This window comes from Pseudopipra pipra, chromosome 6 (assembly GCF_036250125.1).
Source record: "Pseudopipra pipra isolate bDixPip1 chromosome 6, bDixPip1.hap1, whole genome shotgun sequence".
In the NCBI taxonomy this organism is placed as follows: Eukaryota; Metazoa; Chordata; class Aves; order Passeriformes; family Pipridae; genus Pseudopipra; species Pseudopipra pipra.
In genome coordinates, this window is record NC_087554.1 from 30,623,726 (window position 1) to 30,643,745 (window position 20,020).

Here is a 20,020-nt window from a genome sequence, read left to right on the forward strand (position 1 = left end):
AGCAGGTTTCTCCTCTCAGGGTGTTTTAGATGTATGCAATATGCTGTGAGTATGCTCCCAGAAACCTGTTGGATGGGCTGGATTTCATAAATATGAATGCTAAGTCACAGATGAATGAACAGAGCAGATAAGCAGGTACAAGAGAAAATACTGCTGTAAATCCAAGGTGTGCCTCTTCTATAGCTTTGTTTGTGAATCAGGAAGAAGCCAGCGCTCAGTCCTGTTCAAGGTAGTGCTAGTTCTGGTATTGGGCATACACAATTTGGACTGAGTCTGGACTCTATTTCTCCTTCTTTTTAAAATTGCTCTTGCCAGAATTACCACTACTGTTGTGTGGAGGTTTGGGGGTTTTTTTCCACTTGTGAAAGTTTTCATTACTTGAGTGCAAAAGCTATGATGCAAATGGGAGTCACTCCCAGAGAGTGCCCAAGGGCTGGGATGCAGCTTCACTGAAATGGGTCATGCTGCAAAATAATAAGGGTTAGGGGCCTCGTTCCAAAACACCTGGCATTAGCGAAGATGTTGTGCCATTGCTGTACTGCAAAAGAAGTGCCAGAGTCACCAGCCTTGGTCATGCCCCTGCATGGTTGGGCTAGGACTCGCCTCTCCTCTGTGGTGGTCATACAGGAGGGGTTGGGCTTTCTCTCCCCAGAGCTATTTGAAAGTCTTGGGCAAACAAGGAGACTGGCCTTGGAGAGGAAACTCAGCAATTCAGCTGACAAATGTTCAGAGACTATAAACTGCAAAAGCGTGGAGAAAAGGGGGAGTCCTGTGCTCTACACTTTGTTTTTCATGTATAGGGATCTCGGACACCAGTCACAAAAAGACCAGATGTCTGCAGACAACCCCGTGATATTTACATTTATTTTTAGCTAAAGCGATGTAATTTGTGGCTAATGTGATGGCTTGAGAAAACAGAATCTGAAAAGAGTGAAGTTATTTATGTCTTTCACCAAGACCCGCACAGCCTGTTCCAGCAGCTCTACAGCCCCAGCCTAAGCCCCTGGGCAGAGGGGACGTGCAGGGAGATGTCACAATGCTCTGAGATGTGCTCAGCTCTACTATTAGCAGACACTATTTGAATATGTTATAAAGTGGTATTCCAATAACCTTAAGCTTATATATTCTCTGCTTTCCTCTCATTCAAGTCAAGCTATGGTTCTAAACTGAACTCTGCACAAGGGAGACCTGGGTACCTTTCAAAGTCCAAAATCAAGTCTTGCTTGAGTCAAGTGATGAAGTACTTAGATTTATTTTATACAGTGTCAATTGTGTACTTTTTGCATTGTCTGTCATTCAAAGAATGGCAGTTCAGGGATCCAAGAAGATGAAGGGGGATGTTTGGTTATTTTTTTGCCTTGCAGAAAATCATTCTTGAATAAAGAGCCTGGAAATATGATTAATCCCAAAGCTGTATGTTCCAGAAATTATGAGTATGTGGAACAGAGTCTATGCACAGTTATGATGAAAATTACTTCCCAGTTTTGTCTGCTGAGAATCACAGGACCCACAACAAGGTGCTGTCAGGAGAGGACTTAACCAGAACTTCCCAGCAAACCCCCTTAATTAACCAAGTTTGTATTTGTGCAGTGCTAGGGCTGAATTTGGCAATGCCTTGGCAGAGGTCGGCAAAAGTGTAATTTGTTGTAAGTTCCCTTGTATTCTTAGTCAAATATTCACACATTTTTGATTTCCATTATTCTTCAGTGTACCAGGTACTCAATATACCCGAGGTACACTTAAGTATGGTTGGATCTGAAAGAAACAGGAGGGTTAAAATACATTTAAGAGCTGTAGATCGAGGTCTACCAGCAGAGAACTAGACTTGCTTCTCTGAGAGCAGATTTCTGTATCTGAGATGGCTGTGACCATTAGGACTGTGTGTCAGTATTGTAATGATTTGTAGTAGAAAATAACATACTTCACTATATTTCACAAACAAATATTGTCAATTCGTTTTACAAAATTGTCAGCTCTCTTAATTTTTTCACATTTTCCCCCTCAGAAACTACTTACTATTCAAAAAGGAACAAACCACCACAGACAGGTAGACTATGCTGCAAGGGTTTTTCTTTTATGTGGGTGTTGCTATAGAGGAAGATTATAATCCAGGGTTCTTGCCTGTGGGGTATCCTGAGAATCATCTAAGTTCATCTATAAAAGTGGAGGATATGGAACAGGACCTCATTAGAAATTGTTAGGATATTTCACAAAATCTCAGTAGCTTGGCATTTCCAATTTCCCTCTGCTAGACTTCAGCGCTGTGAACAGTGTGGCCCAGAGATGCTGGGTGCCAGAAGGGTGTTCAGAAGAACAGGATAGTGCCACAAACTCAGCCGCAGAGCTGCTGAGTCTTACAGTAAGACCGGGGCACTTTCTTTTTCTTCACAGGCTTCTATTTTCACCATTACTCTTCAAACTCACAGCTGATGCAGTACCTGAAAGATGATTTTCTTAGCTCAACCTTATGAGAGTGAGTAAAGAGCACCTATGGCCCTTTACCACAACAGTACAAGGAAGTTTTAGAGGCTCATGCTTCATTAGCTCAGTTTCTCCAGCCATAAACATTTGGGTACAACATACATAACCTGCATAATGATTACTGTAAGAGAAAAACCTTTGATGCTTTTTCTGCCCCAGGGTCTGTGCACTGTCATCAACTATGGGAATCTTTCTGCTGGCCCAGACTATAACTCTAATTCCAAATACTTGCAGCCTTGGAAATCACAGGAATTACTGCAGTAAAAATATTCTGTGAGATGAAGTAATTAAAAAAAAATATAAAGTTAGAGATGAAGAGATGAAGAGACTGTCCAGCACACTGACCTTCTGGCTTGTTCTCATCATCTCTCTTTTCCCCAGGCGGGGATGTCCTCACTTCTGGTCCAATGACTTTGAGGTGGTGGTCCCTGCTTGGGATCAGCTTCTCAGAGCTGTGGGTATAAGCAAGATATACCAGCAAGATATATCACCAAAATGCTAAGATGAAGGAGGACACCATAGTAACAAGCATCTCAGATGGAGAAATGACCTTGACTGAGTAGAAAAATGCTGGAGACACAACAGCCACAGGGCCACCTCTGCAAGTGGGACTGGTTCTGTTCTTCCAAATGACAGCTGCCACCTCTCTTTGTGAGATTCATTCCTCTGGAAGATATGAGTGCCACAAAGCAGCACATTGCTGTGGGAAGATGACACTTCAGCCTTTTAGCCTTTTAGCCTTTCTCTGGCAATTTCCATGGAAATTGATTCCAATTCCTCTGTAGACTGAAGAAAAGCAAATGTTTGCCATCCAGTACTGGTGTTTTAAGCGAAGGCTTGGACAGATGAGATAGGGCCAGTGATTCAGTGACAGAGGAAGTGTACTAGCCACATGCCAAGGCTGCAACAACCTCTTCCCAAGTGGATCCAAGTGTTGCCATGCAGGCTGCCTCCTGGTCAGTTGAAAGTGCGAGTGCTGAAACCCCATCCACTTCTGCCCTCTGAAGAAGATGGGGTAGGGATGTTCGGGGTATTTTTGGCCAGAAATAATGATGGTGAGTTTGCTGTTGGCCTGGACATAGGAGTAAACCACATCTTCCTTTGTGTTAACAAGTGGCCCTCCTTTTTCATCAGTAGAAGACCCAGGGGAGCTGTAAGGGCAGCTTTGACTTTCCAGAGAGGAAAGTACCACTGCTTTCTGCCTGTGTCCTGAAGGGCAATATAAAGCAGCACATCTTTATCTACACAGTTATTTAAACAGTGCAGATGTCTGGAGCAGTAAGCCCACCCCCAGACTCCCCATTTGGTGTTTCTTCCTCTTGCCCCCTTTGAATCTAGCCCTTCATTTCTCAACTTCAGCCCTAACAGCCCCTCACTCTGGCTCGGGAGGGAGAGCCGGGCCTGCAGGAGGGAGCTGGCCCGGGGAGCCAGCCCCAGGCTGGCAGTGGAGCTCTGGGACCCCTCAGCCAGTGGGACAGCATCATCCCGCTGCTGCTCAGCCACTGCCATGCTCCATACAAGGCTGGAAGGTTTCCACCTTTCCTGCAGGGGGGCAAGCCGGCCTGCAGGAGACAGCCTTACCATAGATGGCTGTGAAAACTTTCAAGCTCCCGGCCAGGCGCCGTGGGGCCAGGCACCAGCCCATCGTGGGTGAAACCTGGGGTAAGGGTGTGGCATGGCCCACCAGGGACACTCGGCTTTTGTCATCACACCAAGCACCAGCCACTGCTGGAGCTGGGGAGAGACAGAATGAGCAATGGGGAGTTCAGTCCACAAGTGCTGTGGTGATCCGGTGTGTGTGCACCACTTATCCAGAGGACCCAGTCAAGACTGCTGAGCTGGACAGCAACTGCACTAAACCTCTGTTTAAAGCTTCAGATGATGTCATGTAAAAGCCTACAGTTTGATTCCCAGGCACCCCTCACAGGGCCACATCTGCCCTTCCTGGAACAAGAGCATAACTGCAGGGAAGGGGTCTGCTTGATGCCTGCCCTGGAAAAAGAGAAAAAAAAAAAAAGTCATTCAGGAAAGAAACATGTACCAACCCATAGGGGTTAATTGGTTGGTCCAACAAAAGACATGAGAGATTGGACTTCAGGTTTAATGTGAGGTCTGCTCCACCACTTTATATTATTTCTCTTCAGCCAATTCATCTCCCCTCTCTGCTATTGAAGAAATAGTTGGGTTTTCTCAGGGGTTAAAAAAAAAAAAAAGGCAGAATATATAAATGGACAGCAGGATGCCTGGGGAAGAGCTCCCAGGAATGGCAGACGACCTGCTTATGAGACAAACTCTGAAAAGTAAACATGACTTCTGAGCTCTGGCTCTGACTGCTGGGCTACAGCCAGAGAGAGCACAACTGGAACTTGCACACAGGCAGCAGCCCAGCCTGAATGCAGTGCTGCCTGTGCTGCCCTGAGGGCCTACTTCCCTTGGCCTGAAATTACTGTCTACGTTTTTCACATCTCTCTTTATTTGCTGTTTCAAAGCTGATTTTATGATAGGCTTGGAGGGAAGGCATGAGTGGGTAGTCATGGTTCAGAAAGTCGAAGCACTACAGGAGAGCCCAGGGCTTGTGCTGCTGGTTTGGAGCCTCCTCTTAGAGAAAACATTAAAGGAAGCTGGGGAGAGCAGCTTACCTAGTTTTCCTGCTGAGTGGCTGCCCCTGCTGTATGCTGTTGGTGCTGTGCGGCGGCATCTTCCTCGCTTGTTTTACAGCTCTGGATATCTTGCTCCAGAAGTGTCACCTTCTGCAAAGAAGAGCTACTGGAAATATAAAGCTGCTGCTTCCTAAACAAGCAGCTTTCTGATGCAGGAGATAACTTTGCACTGTGCAGTTTGATTTCTGGTAGCTGTGCACACTTGCTCCCACTGTATGGAGAAGAAACAGCAAGGAGAATGAGCTAGTTAGGAGACAAGAATAATGAACATAAGATGATTTTCTGTACAAAGGTATGCATAAGCCGTAGCTGCTTTTATGCAGCAGGTTTTACTTGTGGAACACAGAAGATTAACCTGCTCTGCAGGGGCAGGCAAGCTGCTGACCACCCAGGTGCTCCCTGCACCCTCCAGAGAAATGGGGTGAAGGGACTTTTTAAGCAAAGCCCACAGCCATATCTCCTTGTACAACAGATAGATTTAGGCTCCAGCAAGTGTACTTTTGGAGGGCAAAGTAGTGGAGCAGTGACCATAGGCTCAGAGTGTGTGCTCCACTTCTGAGAAAAGTCTGAATTTGGATCACAGCCTCGCTGACTCAGCAGCATGTTCCCCACTCACTGCTAGACCACTACATGCTGAGAAAAAGCTGACATGCCTGCAAGGCTGTTGGTATGCTTTCCAGCTGTACCAACTACTATTCTGAAAGCAGTGAGGTCTTCCTCCACACCATGCTGTGCTAAGCTGTGCCACCTCTGCTGCTGGTGGAGGCGAGTGGCTTGGCATTGTACACAGGAAACTGAAAACCTCATCTGTTTTTCCCTGATCTCCCAAGACAGCCTTAGCCTCGAGCATGGATTGTGAATATAGTTTTCAGTTTGATGTCACTGTGACCCATCTCACTATTGAAATAAACAATTGATACTAAGAGCATGAGGAGATGGAGAGGCCATGAGAGGTGCATTTAAAAGCCAAAACCAAGAGTGAGTGACGCATCTCCTGTGAGCATTTAGAGTATTGATGGTGAGTTTTGCTGGTAACTGTAACACATAAGAGAACTGCCACTTCCTTCATGAGAGAGCTGCAAGTGGATTTAAAGCAGTTTTTATCCATGTAAGTGTACATAAATGTCTTTTCTCCCACAGCCCCTTTTACCTTAGTCACCTCTCAGCTGAGTCAAGTTCCTGCAGCAGTCATGCTGCAATGTGCTTTACACATGGGCATCTGATGAGACTGTCTAGGTCAGGTTCCATATGTCTGATTTTACATTTTTATATCTCTACCATTGTAAATACTTTTCTTCCATCATTAGTCTCTTTACAAGCATGCCATGTTGTTTCATGGTACTGTCTTACCCTCTGAAACTGTATTGCAGGGTTATGAAACACAGGGGAAAGGGATCCCCAAAGATGACACAGGATTCATCTTCCAAGCTCAGGGTGGGGTGGATTGTCCTTAAAGTTAAGCCTTTCTTGTAGCTGTCCTACTTGTTTTTTAAAATCTCCAGCTGTGGAGATTCAGCAGTTTGCTTTGGTGGTCTCGTCAAGTGCTTTGCTTTCCTGACCATTAGCAGATTCTCCAGTGGCTATGGCAAATGGTGTACTGTGTTACACTTTGCAGTAAACTTTTACATATTTGAGGTCTGCTACTGTGTCTCACTTAAATTTTTTCTTTCCTAGACTAAACAAAGCCTGCTTCTTTCAGTCTCCCCCCAAAGGTCAGGTTTTCCAGACCTCTGATCCTTCTTGTTTTCTCCTTTGGACTCGCTCCAACTGATGCATATCTTTCTTAAACACTGGCACCCAAAGCATGACACAGCACTCCATCCACAGCCTTACTAATGCTGAGGGGAACAGAAGGTTTGCTTCTCATGTCCTACAAATGGCACTGCTTTGTACCTGCACTTCTGGACATGGATTTCCTGGGGGAAGGCCTGAGAAAGCTGCAGCTCTGGCATTAGCATCTGCCTACATAGCACACATGCCTTGCCATGTCACTGCAGTTGCATAGCATTCCCTGGCCGCTAACAGGACAGTCTGCTCCATATCTGTTGATGTCTGCTCTTCTGTGTTTGCTCTGCAGAAATAACTGACATAGCCTCAAATCTCACACCATGGACTGCTCCGCCTAGAATTAGACTGCAGTAGATGCCTGGCCTGCTCGTATTGCATTTTGCATTGTATCAGATTTCTACCATCCATCACTCTCCATGGTTTCCCAGGTCTGCATCATTGCACAGAGAAAAAACTGTGAGCAAATGAACTTCATGCATGATCAGGTCTTACACCAGCTCTCTGCAACTTGTCAGGGATGGAGGGCGTGTGTGACCACAGCACAGAGCAATCTGGCAGTGCACTTCTGCAGCAGTATCTTCATATGCTTCTTCATATATCCTGCAGATCTTCCCCCAGGAATGCTTCTCTTGTGCAAAACTGTCTCATGGAGGGACAGATGAAGGTCTGCAGACAGCTACTGACCACTGCAACAGCATGTGAAAGCTTGAGCAAACACTCCCAAAGCGCTTTGCTCTAAACATACCTGAGCACAGTTGTGGGTTTGGTCAGGCAGGGATGGCTGACACATTATTGCAACAACTGTGACCTACTGCTGCATGCCCTAACCATACTAGCTATAACTGTAAGGGACCCAGCATATCCCAGATCAGTGGGGACATCATATGGGCCGCTTTTTTCTTTCCTCTAAGCACGGCATTCCTGCCTTGGTTGTTCCTTTTTTTTTTTGCCTCATTTCCAGCTATCCCTGGATGACCATGGCAATTATTCCATGGCACTTCTTAAAAGCAGAAGTTTTACCTAATTTCTGGGCACAAGCCCCTCCCTCCCTAGTTCCCATGAAGCTCCCACTGAGCTCCACCAAATTAATGTCTGCATTTCATAGGGGCTGAGTTCTTACTGGTAATGTGTCCTGGATTGGGCAAGTAGAAATTATGGAAAAGAATTTAACTTGCTAAATTCTTTACCATAACAGCCCAACACGCAGTTCAAATTTAAGTGCCAAATCCCAGAGCAAAAAAGTTTTTGTGTACCTGCAGAATATAGGGACTGAAACGCAGTTGTGAGACTTCCCAAAACAAAATTCAAGGGCCACTTCAATACAGCCTTGTTCACTGTTGTACAGTGGCCAAGCTCACCTGCCAGACCTAATCATAGAAGCTTATGGATGTTCTTGGCAAGAAAGAACGTATGTCCCCAGGGAAGCTTGCAACCTGTAGCTAACAAGTGGAGCACAAAGAGAAGGAGCAGCAAACAGTAACCAGAAATACCCCAGTGCCCTTGGGCTCCTTCCTCTTTTCCTCTGTTTCAGGCTGAAGAAGTAGGATGTACATCCAACTGTTCCCATGGTGACTCTGTCCCCTGGCCTACAAAAAGCCCACCCTCCCTTCATTGGATCAGAAACACCATACTGGAGACCCATTTGGTCTAGCAGGGTTTGAATAACACCCAAGGAAATCAGTAATGAAAGGAGGGGAAACCAGAGTACTGCTGTGGTTACAGACACCTCTCCCATCAGCAGCACTGGCCTCTGTAGCTCCCCTTGTTGCTGTGCTTCCCTCTCCTATTGCAAGCTCATCTCTTCCCCTTCATCGTGCTGGTACAATTCTTTGCAAGTGCAAAGGTCAAGTGGATTCGGGAACTATCCCAAGTTTAGAAAGTCTTTTTTTCCCATCCTCACTATTGCTCGTAAGTTCAGAAAGCTCTGGCCAAGAACACTCACTTCCTTTTGTTAAGGAGTTTGTGAAAAGCTGGGATGGGCTTAGGAGTGAAAAATTAAGATATTTCCCAGAAATCCAGGCAAGAATTTTGAGAAGTGAGGATGAGGAAGTTAGAAATACAAATGTCAGGGACAATTAGGAAAGAGGCTCTAATACACTAGAAACGTCACAGTAGTTCTTGATTTTTTAATATTTTATTGCACTGATGGTGTACATTAAATTGTCTAATTCATCCTCAGCCCCATGCAAGAATAAGTACATGAACAGGATATTGGCAACTAAAAACACTTTTCTGTTTATAGTATCACCAGCCCTCATAAGAGAGATCACTGGGTGTATTTTACATAGGTAAGAATAAACAACATTATGACTATGGGGATAGTTGCTTTGTGACTCAACTCTAGGAACCAAAGAGGTAGCATCCAGAAGATTCAGCCTCACAGGAATGGATTGCATGTCTTAAGGCTTGGATCTCCATGATGTTCAGCATTTCCTGGAAAATGATGAAAATCCCCACTCACTAAATGGCAGCTGACACCACTCACCACATTTGGGAAGGTCGGAAATGTGGCTTTCAGTAATGGGCTCTTAAAGTATAAGGGTGGGGAAACAGTAGAGTAGGACCCCCCGCCTTAAAATACAAAGCCTAGAACTTTTCTCAAGGAATGTGTTTCCTTCCCTCCTCCTTTTGTTTCCCCAGATCTTACCAATTCCCATATTCTTCCACATTCATCATGTGGAAAGGGTCTTGATAAATAATAAAAATTAGAAGATGCAAAACTTTTATACATGTTCATTGTCTCTATCATGCGATTAGGCTGTAGCTGTTGATTCACAGTTTGTTACTGGGTGTTCACTGAATGGTTGTAAGATATAAAAAGTGGCCCTTTCTCTTCAAACCTTAATGATTTACCTATTTTCCCAATGTAAATTCCTCCACCCTGCTCCTCAAGAAACAGCCATCATCATCTGCACCTCTCTGCAGTGCAGAATGGTGGGGGAAGTTTCTTTTGAGTCCATTACCAGCTCTCTAGAGTAACATGACTATTTTTCATTCCCTGGCACTTCATCATGAAGCACATCTAGGAGGATTTCTGAAGTGCCTGGTAGTTCTGGCTTACTCAGCTCTGGCTCCCTGGAGCTGGAATGCCCTCAGTAGCCTGGTTTCCCAAATGGTCTCCAAATGGTGACATCTTACATTTCTTTTGAAAATCATGAGTATGACTGCATTTACATATTTAAATAATCTTTCTATCTCAAGTGATGCATCACAGAGTAAATACAAGTCTCTGAACAATGCACAGCAATTCTGATAATTATATTTGTGGGTTTGATGTCTGCAAGCGTACATAAGGAGCATCATACGACACATGAAGACAGAGTACCATAGAGAGCATCTGTCCATTACAGTCTGCACAGTTATTTATGCCAAGAAGTGAAAGAATATATCCAATTTCACCTCCAATGTTTCTTAAGAATCAGGAGAAAAATTCCCCTCTTGCAAGTGGAGCTCAGGGCTAAATACTGCTTGATGTGGAGCATTTCTGCTCAATTCAGCCTGATGCTTTGCAGTGTCCTTCTCGTCCATTCTCAGAATCTCTCTTTTCCACATTCCAGGGCCTAAACTCTCCGCTTCCTCTGCATGTGGATGAATTGGGACACAACCTTACTCTGCTCTGGATGGTGTTGTGGAATGGTGTTTCCTTGGGCTTCCTCTCACTTTTGTGAGAGATGTCATTGTGCTTCTCAGTGAGACCAGGGGAAAGTAACAATTCTCCTGTCCTTTTTTCCCCATCTACTTGTTTGCGTCAAGTGTTTGCATGTCAGTACATTCCTTAAGATGTGTTTCTCTACTAGGGAGCTCCTCGATGAGCCAAACACACTTCAGTTTAGTGTTTTCCTGTCAAACAGGATATTTGTGGCCAGAAAGCAGCAGGAGTGTCTCGGAGGCCCTGGCGCAGTGCTGGGTGCTCCATGGCTGCACCTGCTGACTCCAGGTGTGAAGCCTCAGCCGCCGGAGCTGGCAATCCCAACCTTGACAAGAGGTTACCAGTCAGGAACAGGATAAAATGGTCTTTTTTTTTTTTTTGCATTCTGAGTGCAGGCACACCTGTGGGACCCCACAAGGAAGCCACGTTTTGAGTGGAGCAGCGGCCTGACTGCAGGGCTGTGTCTGAGCACCCTCACTCCGGGGCCGGCAGGATGAGTCACCAGCCCTGCCACACAAAATTATCCTCGCTGTGACAGGACCTGACACACCTGAAGTTGTGTCGAGGAGGTTTAGGTTGGCTATTAGAAAAAGGTTCTTCACCCAGAGGGTGGCTGGGCACTCCCAGGGGTGGCAGGCTCCCCAGGGTCACAGCACCAAGGCTGACAGAGTTCAAGAAGCATTTGAACAATACCCTCAGGCACATGGTGTGACTCCTGGTCCTCTGCAGGGCCAGTAGTTGGACTCGATGATCCTTGTGGGTCCCTTCCAACTCCGAGTGTTCTGTGATACTGTGATTCTCCGTAAAATGCCGCCCGGGCTCGCTCCGCTCAGCCGTACCGCCTGTGAGGGCGCTTCAGTTACAGGCTCCCGCGCCCCATCCCGCGCCCCATCCCGCCGCGGGACAAATGCCCCGAAAGCGGCGCTGAGCTTCACCGCACGGCACCGCACCGCGCCCCACCGCCCATGCCCAGCCCAGCGCACCCACCCGCGGCCTCGGCCCCCGCCGCCGAGGCGTCGGCGGTGATGGCGGTAGGGCGGGGCTACCGTAAACAGCCTATCGGGTCTGATTGGCACCATGACGGACGTTAGAGATAACCAATAAGAGAGCGCTATCTCTGATGGGTGTGGGCTCTGCCACTCGGGCCGCGGCCAATAAGCGGCGCGGAGGCGGGCGGGGGGCGGGGCGGTGTGTCGCGCCCCCGCGGCTCTGCGCGCGGCCGGAGTGGAGAGGTGGGAGCGGGCGCCGCCGCCGCGCGCTCGGGCTGAGCGGCCGCGGGGCCGGGACGGGCACAGCGGGCACAGCCGCGGGACCGGCGGGACGGGACAGGACGGGGCGGGACGGGCAGGGCAGCAGCAGCCGCCGCCGCAGCCATGGATCACTACGACCCGCAGCAGACTAACGACTACATGCAGCCAGAGGAGGACTGGGATCGGGACCTGCTCCTCGACCCAGCCTGGGAGAAGCAGCAGAGGAAGGTGGGCGCACCTCTGTCCTCTCCCCTCGCACGCCCATCCGCCGTGCTGCCGGGACCCGGCCCCGCCGCCCCCTCCGCCACCGCAGCGGGGCCGGTGCGCGCTCGGCCGGGGGCTGGCGCGGCGCTGCGCGGCGTGGCGGGGCCGCGGGGGCGGGCGGGCGGGCAGGTGATGGCGGAACCGGGAGGGAGGGAGGGAGGGATGTGCGGCGGCAGGGCCCCCACAGCAACAGATGTCCGCCCTGTCACCGACACCTGGCCCGCAGGTGCGGCCGGGCGGAGCGGGCACGCCGGGGGGCGATGGCGGGGCCCCACCGCATCCCCCTTGCACGCCCGCCGCCGCCCGCGCCCCGGCCCCGCCGGCCGGCGGCGGGACGGCAATTGGCTTCTGGTTTGAATGGTGTGGTTTAGGGCAGGGCTTGCGCGGAGCTCATGTCCAAAAATGGTAACATTCGGCCCTTTTTTTAAACCGAAAGGGTGGCGGTGGGGAGGGGAGCTCAGGAGGAGCTCCGCTCGCTAGTTATTTTTTTTTTCCCCTCCTTCTTTAAACCAAAAGCATCCTGTATTAGATCACTCAGGAATCCTAATCCCCGAAACATTTCCGTTTTAGTCACTCCATCAGACAACAATAAAGCAGAATTTGGAAAGGCACTCGTGCTGGCATGGCTGGGGCACCGCGGGGTGCAGCAGGCTCCCGCCGAGCTTCCCAGACAGTCACTCGTTCTCTCTTGGCTCTTTTTGGATCGCGCCTTGCGCTTCCCGAGCTGCGAGCAGGCAGGAGAACCCCAAACCTTCCATGCGAGAGGGGATGATATTGCCTTTTATACATGGATGATATATTAATATATATAGTGTAGCCTGATGTGCAGGGCTTTCTGTAAGGAGCTGGGAACAACTGGGAAGGATAACACACCAGTGAGAAGGTGCTTATTCCTCTTTAACCCTTTTCTTCCCCCACTCCTCTGCTTCCAGATTATGGGTTTTCAGGTTCTCCCGTTCAGAGCTGTCTGAAATGGTGCCGCTTAGAAGTCTTTCCCCTGGAGCCTGATGAGTTAATCGAAGGTGATATCTACAGACCTTCTGTCATTGGTTTCCTCACTCAGGATCTTGAGTGGTGAGAGTAGAGAGCATAAGAAGTAAAGTATACAAACAAGGGCATTTAATGGAGAAAGAGTTGATAGTGTGTGAGCTTATGTTTCAACAAAGGAAAAGCGAGGAATGTAATCTTGATCTGGGGTGTGAGTCCTGGATGGCTTATCGGAAGTCAGAGCTCTATTCCTTTGAGGAGGGAAGTCTCTTCCTTTTCAAAAGCTCTGCCTGGCTGCGAACTCTGTTTCCAGGCCTACGCCTACGTCTGGCCAATACATCTAGAAACAGCCAGTGGGGCCCAGAGCGAGATGGGCAGCCTTGCTCATGGGCTGTAAAGGGAAATGGTTGTCATGCTGTGGGGTTTTTTTGCCTTTCATGGTGCAGAGTGAGGTAAAATATTTTCTGTATAGTGGGACACTGATTTGGTTGTCAGAAGCAGGAGTGGAACGTTTGGATTCAAAAGAAGTCTCAAACCCCAGTTTGTGGTACATGCTGTAAATATGCTTTTAATATTACCTCCTTCCAGGAGACTTTAAGTCCTGTTGGTCCTATCACAAGAGGGTGACAGAGAGCTACTCTGTTAACTTGGGTTACTTGTGCAGAGGGGAGAAGCCAAGAGGGATTTTTAAGGAATGAATACATCTGCTTCAGAATAATCAAAGCCAACTTCTTTTGATGGTAGACTGCTACCAGTTGAACTTGATGTGCTGGGAGTCACTCTCCAGCTTGCTGAGCGGGAGGGCTCTATATGGTTAAATGTCAGTTATTGGTGGTGAGATCACTTTATTGTTTCTCTTCCTGCTGATAGACAACTGAAGCTGTTCCCTTCAGCCACGAGTGCAAGCTCATGGTTTTATGGGGACCCACCCCTCTGGTGTCTGTAGTTAGGAAGGATCAGGTCTGGGAGTGATGGCTCTTCCCAGTTGCAGCCCATCAGGTTAATGACCCCCCAGAGGGATTGATGACTGGACCCCAGCCTGGGCAGGCTGTGCAGATATCAAAGACAGTCTTGATCCTCTCTCACAGGGGTCTGAATGTGACTAAAAGCCCTGTTGGGGTCTTGGGGCTTGCTTCCTTCAGAGGTATGGAGGTAGCAATATCTACCAAGCATAAGCCTGGGATGTGTGGTGCAGTAAAACTGTCACTCTTTCTTGCCTGTGAAATGAAATCATTGCAGTAGTTAAATATAAATGTTCATTAAAGTACATGTTAGTTAATAGCTTATGGAGATGAACAAGAGAGATTCATGCTTCCCAAGTATTTGTGTAGGTTCTCTTCAGGCTCAGTCTTTTCTGGTTGACTCAAGTGTTTTAGGTTTTCCTTCACCTAAGTCTGATTGAAGTACTACTGAATTATTGTTGTATTTATAGCACTGAAGCCAGCCAGTGAGGCAGACTTGAAAGTTTGATGCTCGGGCCCTCTCTGGGAGCAGGGACAGCACGTCTAAAGTGGTGACATGGTCAGTAATGGAGTGAGCAAGTGTCTGTGCAAGAAGTGTCTGTGTCTTGCTGGCTGTTTTCAACCCATCCCCTTTGTGTCTTGGCTCAGTAAGGCCCTGTGGGCTGGGTATGGCTGTGCCACAGTGCTATCCTGCCAGGCTTTGTGCTGCTGGAACTAATTGAAACTTGGGAAGCAAGCAGTCTAGAGATGTTGCTCAAAGATGAATTACGTCCAGCTTCCCTTCTCCTGGCTGCACGGATTCAGCAGAACTCAGGGTGGATGTCAGAAGTGGGAGCATCTACTGATTTTTAGTAACAGCCTCTACAGGAGCATTATAAGGACAAGTTTGCTGAGTTTTTGGGAGCTGCTTTGTATGTTCCCTCCCTGCACTGAGACAGTTATTACAGCCTTTGCTCTTTTGGATGGTGCTTTGCAATAGGTAAATAGGCAAAGTGCAGAGTGAATTTCATATTTGAAGGGTGAAGCCTAGCCTCTTGAATATGATACAGAGAAGAAATGATGGTCTCGCACCTCTTCCTACCTGTTTCTTCCTGGGAAGCTACTGTTTTACGATGTAGGAATAAAATGACAGTTTCTGGGAGGAAAGCAGCTTTCCATATGAAGCCTATTTTTCATGTCTATCGGAAGAGACTTTCTAAGAGGTTTTAAAGAGCTTGTCATAGCATTGCTATTCCTAAGTGGCAAAAAATACAATGTGCAGAATGAATTCAGCTACTTTTCATCTGATATAAGCCTCTGCACAATCTTTTGTGCAGGAGCAGGGGGTCTCTTCTGGGGATTAAAATACTTTCTCCTTTGAACTACATCTCAGTAGTTTGAACTGTTGAACTCATCTCAGTAGTTTCTTTTAATAGCCTTTTCTTTCTTCTGCCTTCTCTCCTGTCTGGAGTCAAGCCTCCAAGTAGCACTAGCCAAGGCATAACAAGATTGATCCTTCTGTTTCCTAGTGTTACAAAGCAAAACTTGCTGAAAGCCAGTGCAACAGACTCACCTTGCTGTCGAGATAGACAAGCTTGCCATGTAAAAAATACACACATGGGTGTTTAGTGGCCAAGAGATTGTCACTTATGCCCACAAGGACATTTCTCCCAGTTGATGACAAATGGCCAGCTGCAGTGTTAATATTTTCCTGACGGGCTGGTTCAGGAGCTGGATTTGGCATGAGGGACTAGGTGAACCACTTGGTGCTCAGCATGCCTGCCTCATCTTCGCAGGTGAGGTCAAGAGTAATGGTGAGAAGAGCAACTTCCATCCACTGCCTCCTGAGCATCCCAGAGAGGTCAGGAATGACACTGGGGTGAAGCTGGTGTTGTTGCGGGGGGGGGCTGGTAGGGGTCAGCCTTCAGGCCCTCCATGCAACAGACTCTCCCATTGGCCACTCTCATTTCATGAGCTGGTTGCTCAAGGTACACCTCATTCAGGTTTATTTTAAAATCTGACCTGAAGCAACTGTTCCAACCGAAGAGCCAGCAGGGAAACTTTAAATGCCAAATTGCTTTTTGACCTGACAGCTGCTGTCTTGACAATATGAGTAGGAAGCAGTGTTCATTTGCAGCATGTAGAAGACAGCCATATGTAACTTAAATGCTGTAGGGAATGATAGTAACGCTTTTCTTTATTTAAAACAAAAATAAAATTGATGGACATAAATGTCCTTGTCCTTATCCAGTGCTGCTCTACCTCATCAGGTTTGACATCTCTGTGGCAATGTGGCAATAAATGATATCTCTGTCTGAGAGAACTGCACTGTTCAGATTTGTGGTGCTCCTGAAACAGTGATAGCACAAACTTTGGAAGCACCTTTTCTGCCCTAAAGAAGTGCTTACTAAGCACAGTGGTTCATGAACTTACAGAAATTCCCTGTTAGAAACTGCAGTCTCCCAGAACCCCTCTCATCACTCTATGCCGTGCTCTGCATGTAAAGATACAGTAACCTAAAAAGCCATAGGTCTTGTGACCCTACTGTGTCTGTATCCAGCAGGTCTTACTGCTCTTGTTATGATTTGAATTTTGCTGTGCTGTTTGAGATGGGGTTGTTAATGATAGAAAGTATCCGTTAAGCAGAGCCCTCATGGAAACACCCCACCTCCAAGCCTGCTGGTAGCATGCTCAGATCAGGTGGTATGAGTGTGACTTATTATCTCTGAGAAAATGTAAAAGTCACAATCACAGTTTCTTTTTCCCTCCTATTCAGAATGCTGTGTAAGGGGGGAAACTAAGGGAAAGTAGGCATGGGTTAGAGGAGACCATGTTCTTTGAGGGAGACTCTATAATAGATCCCAAGGATCAACTTATGAGCATATGATACTCATCAAACTGTATTGAACTTTTCCTTCTAATCCTCTAGGGAAGGGTGAAACACCTCAAAGGCATCCAGCTATCAGCCCAGTGATGTAAAGTGTGTCTGTCTGGGGAATTTCTTGCTGACTGCTTCAGGCAATCAGTTTAAATTCTTGTGCATGTGATTTAGTAATGACATTTTTCCTGTGCATAAGTGCAAAGGCTAGAGAGGATAACATTATTTTCTGCCTTGACCACTTGCCTGCTTGCAGTGCTCATGGCTTAGGGCATCTGTGTGCCACTTAGGGCATCTTTAAGTAGAAGCTGTTTGGAAACCAGTTTTCTTGTCTGTCTGGTGAGAACTTGTCCCCTCAGAAGGAACCAGGTGCTTTATAATTCAAGTTTAACTGGATGTAGCTGAGAATGTGGGCTGGTAAACCTGTTCAGTAGACGTGTTCGTGAACACTGGAATCACAGTTTTAGAGCCATGTGTGTTTGAGTGGTGAACCAGTGAACGATAACTGCTCTTGCCAGCCCTGAGGTCCCAGCTGCTCCTGGTGTAGGCACTTTGCTCTTCTCGTGTGTGCTGTGTGAGAGGTGCAGTTCTCATGCGTTTTTAACTGGAGGAGGAGCAGGGTTCAGTTGGCCTCCCCAGCCAGGTTGTGAGTCTGTGTGCTTTTCTGTGCTGCCTCACTGGAATCCACTGAAAACATTGACCTCAAGTTCTTAAGGTTGGCACAAGCAGCAGTGACTGAGATGGTGAAAACTTGCATGGCTGTGCTGGGGAAGGACTGAGAGTATTTTCCAGCTGCCTGTGGATTATCACTGTTGTGCCTGACACCTCAGCTGCTCTCTGGGGTGCGCTTACGCTAGAAGAGAATGGCTGTGCTCTTTCTTACAATGAGGTGTGGAAAGCAGTCACTGTAGAAAAGAGGCTGAAGAACTGTCTAGGGAAATGTTGGGAAGCTGCAAAAATACAACATACGGTGGACTTGTCTCACTTTAATTTGTTGTGTCTGCCCCAGGGGCTTGCTGGATGTACTGCTGTGATTTTTTTAGAGATATTTTGTGCAATCTAAGAAATGGTGTTTGAGAAGATGGAAGACAGAGTGCAACAGAGTTTTCTTTTGTATGAGAATATACAACCGATTTCTTGCCATGTGTGACTATTGGAAACATGATGGTTACCATAAGGAATGTGCTTAGCATGACTTCTACAAATCTTCTATAGCAACTGTCATCCCCTCACATATGTGAACTGTGCCTAAAGGGGGGTAAAAGACATATAATATGCTTGACAACTGCTAGGGTAGGAAAAACATAACCTCAGCTGGAGAGGCACTTACCTTTTCTTCATAGAGGCGTAAGATTTGCTCTAACTCTGGGATTTTGGGGCTGAAGCATGTTACCCAGAGCTTGGATCTGTTGGGATGAGTTGGTGTAGAGTGGTGAGATGAACTTGTCAGCAGCAGTAGTGTCTATCTGGTGCTGGTCATGCCAGAGAAATCTATTATTGAAGTCTGTAGAGCCACCCACCACTTTATTTTGATCCTGGCATGTGACACTGACATACAGGTTCCCAATAGTCACCCAGATCCCTCAGACAGAACTGGGGTCTTCTTGGGCAAATCATGAAAATGCTTAATGCAAATCATGAATATGATTAACAAAAAAAAGCTCACTTCTTGTTCCCCTCCTGCCGTTGCCTTCCCTGCTCTTGTTCCCTGCCTTCCCCGGTCTCGTTCCCCCTCTGCATGAGAGCAGAACTTGGTCATAGGATGTTTGTGGTGTGGCCTGCTGCCAGTTTTACCTCTTGGCTCCCTATTAGGCAGTAAAGCAGAACTGTTTTTTTCCCGTGCTGGTTTCCTGTCGTTGTGTCTTTCCCGCTCAGCTGGCAATGAGTGTACCCTATTGGTAAGGGTCGGGTCAGGCCTTTGCAAGCCAACCCTTGTACCAGTACTGCAGCTTGCTGTCCTCATGCCTTTACCTGCAGTTGTCCTCCTCTTCTTCTTCCAAATCCATGGCTCCTTTGAAGCACTACAACATAAATGAGGCTCTGCAGAGACATTCTCAAACCTCAGCGCTCTGAAACAGCTCCCACTGGCAGGGCTGGGGTATGTGTGCATAGAGAATTTTGGTCTCTCATCCAGATAAGTTCTCAATTTGACATTCTATCATGTAGACTGGAAATGTGTTCAACACTGTGAGGTGAGAAATGACAGCAAAATTGGCCTTCCTATTGTATTAGAGCCAAGATGGGAAGTACTGGCAAGTGAAAAGACCATGTCTTGGCTACACTGGCTCCAGTGGACACCAGCGTTGTGTGCTTCCATAGCACCTGTCTGTCACTCAGATTGGAGTGGTTTCAAGTAGGTTTCTGAACACCAGCAATCCAGAGCTAGTGGGCAGTCTTACAGAAACACACCAGTGTGGATAGTTGATAGGTAGGTGAGGCTGCAGGGCAGATTTCTTAAGCAGCAGCTTTTTCCACATCCTCTTAAATGGCTTATGTGGTCAATGGGAAGGCAGGGATGACTTGATGGATGAGCTGGTTGCTACTTTGGCAGTCTGCTTGACTTTGCAGTGACTGAGCATTACTGCCTGTCCTTCAGGATAGCACAGGTGGGCTCTGCTCATGTGTCCTGTGCGTGGCCCTCATTTTTTAGAGGACCTTGTGAAATCTTGTGTCTCTGTCACACAAAACAACATGGATGTGCAACTGGTTCACTCTGCTCCTTCCATGAGCACAGTGCTGGGTGGCTGGAGAAGTTTCACACAGAATACTTGTGTTTCCTTTTACAACACTGAGGACACCTCCCGTGTCCTACAGAGATGCCGAACAAAGGCCAGTTGGCAGTGGAGGAAGGACTTCTGCTTTCCATGGCCTTTGGATCAGGCAGCCAGGACACTTGCTACTCCTCACTGCAACATATGATGCTACACATTCAGACTTCACTGCCGCTGTAAATGGAAGTTACATCTTCACTGCAGGAGCTAGCCCATAAAGGCCTCTGAGAGATGAGAGAGAGTGAGAGAACCATGTATGGTCTCAGCATCCCAGCTAAGTGCTCTTTTCTTCATCATGGAAAGTGATGTGTACATCCTAGAGCCCTGTTTCCTGGCCAGATTCCGTGGCAC

The 20,020-nt window shown here is 47.3% G+C and overlaps 1 protein-coding gene and 1 long non-coding RNA gene across 7 annotated transcripts in view; one reads left to right on the forward strand and one right to left on the reverse strand.

The window, feature by feature from the left end:
• Positions 1 to 9,044: 9,044 nt before the first annotated feature.
• LOC135415878 (uncharacterized) lies at positions 9,045 to 11,607 on the reverse strand. The gene is made up of 2 exons (XR_010431319.1): positions 11,272 to 11,607; positions 9,045 to 9,362 (listed from the first exon to the last, which is right to left on the reverse strand). It is a non-coding gene; the product is annotated as an uncharacterized LOC135415878 (long non-coding RNA).
• A 214-nt stretch (positions 11,608 to 11,821) lies between these two features.
• The window catches only part of ACTN1 (actinin alpha 1), an 88,085-nt gene continuing 79,886 nt past the window's right edge, over positions 11,822 to 20,020 (forward strand). For 2 of the 6 annotated variants that reach the window (XM_064658331.1, XM_064658330.1), the window contains exon 1: positions 11,822 to 12,056. In XM_064658331.1, coding sequence (XP_064514401.1) covers positions 11,952 to 12,056 — 105 coding nt within the window. In that variant the 5' untranslated portion in view covers positions 11,822 to 11,951. The remainder of the gene's footprint in view (positions 12,057 to 20,020) is intronic. The other 4 variants (XM_064658327.1, XM_064658326.1, XM_064658329.1 and 1 more) reach the window with 2 other exon arrangements.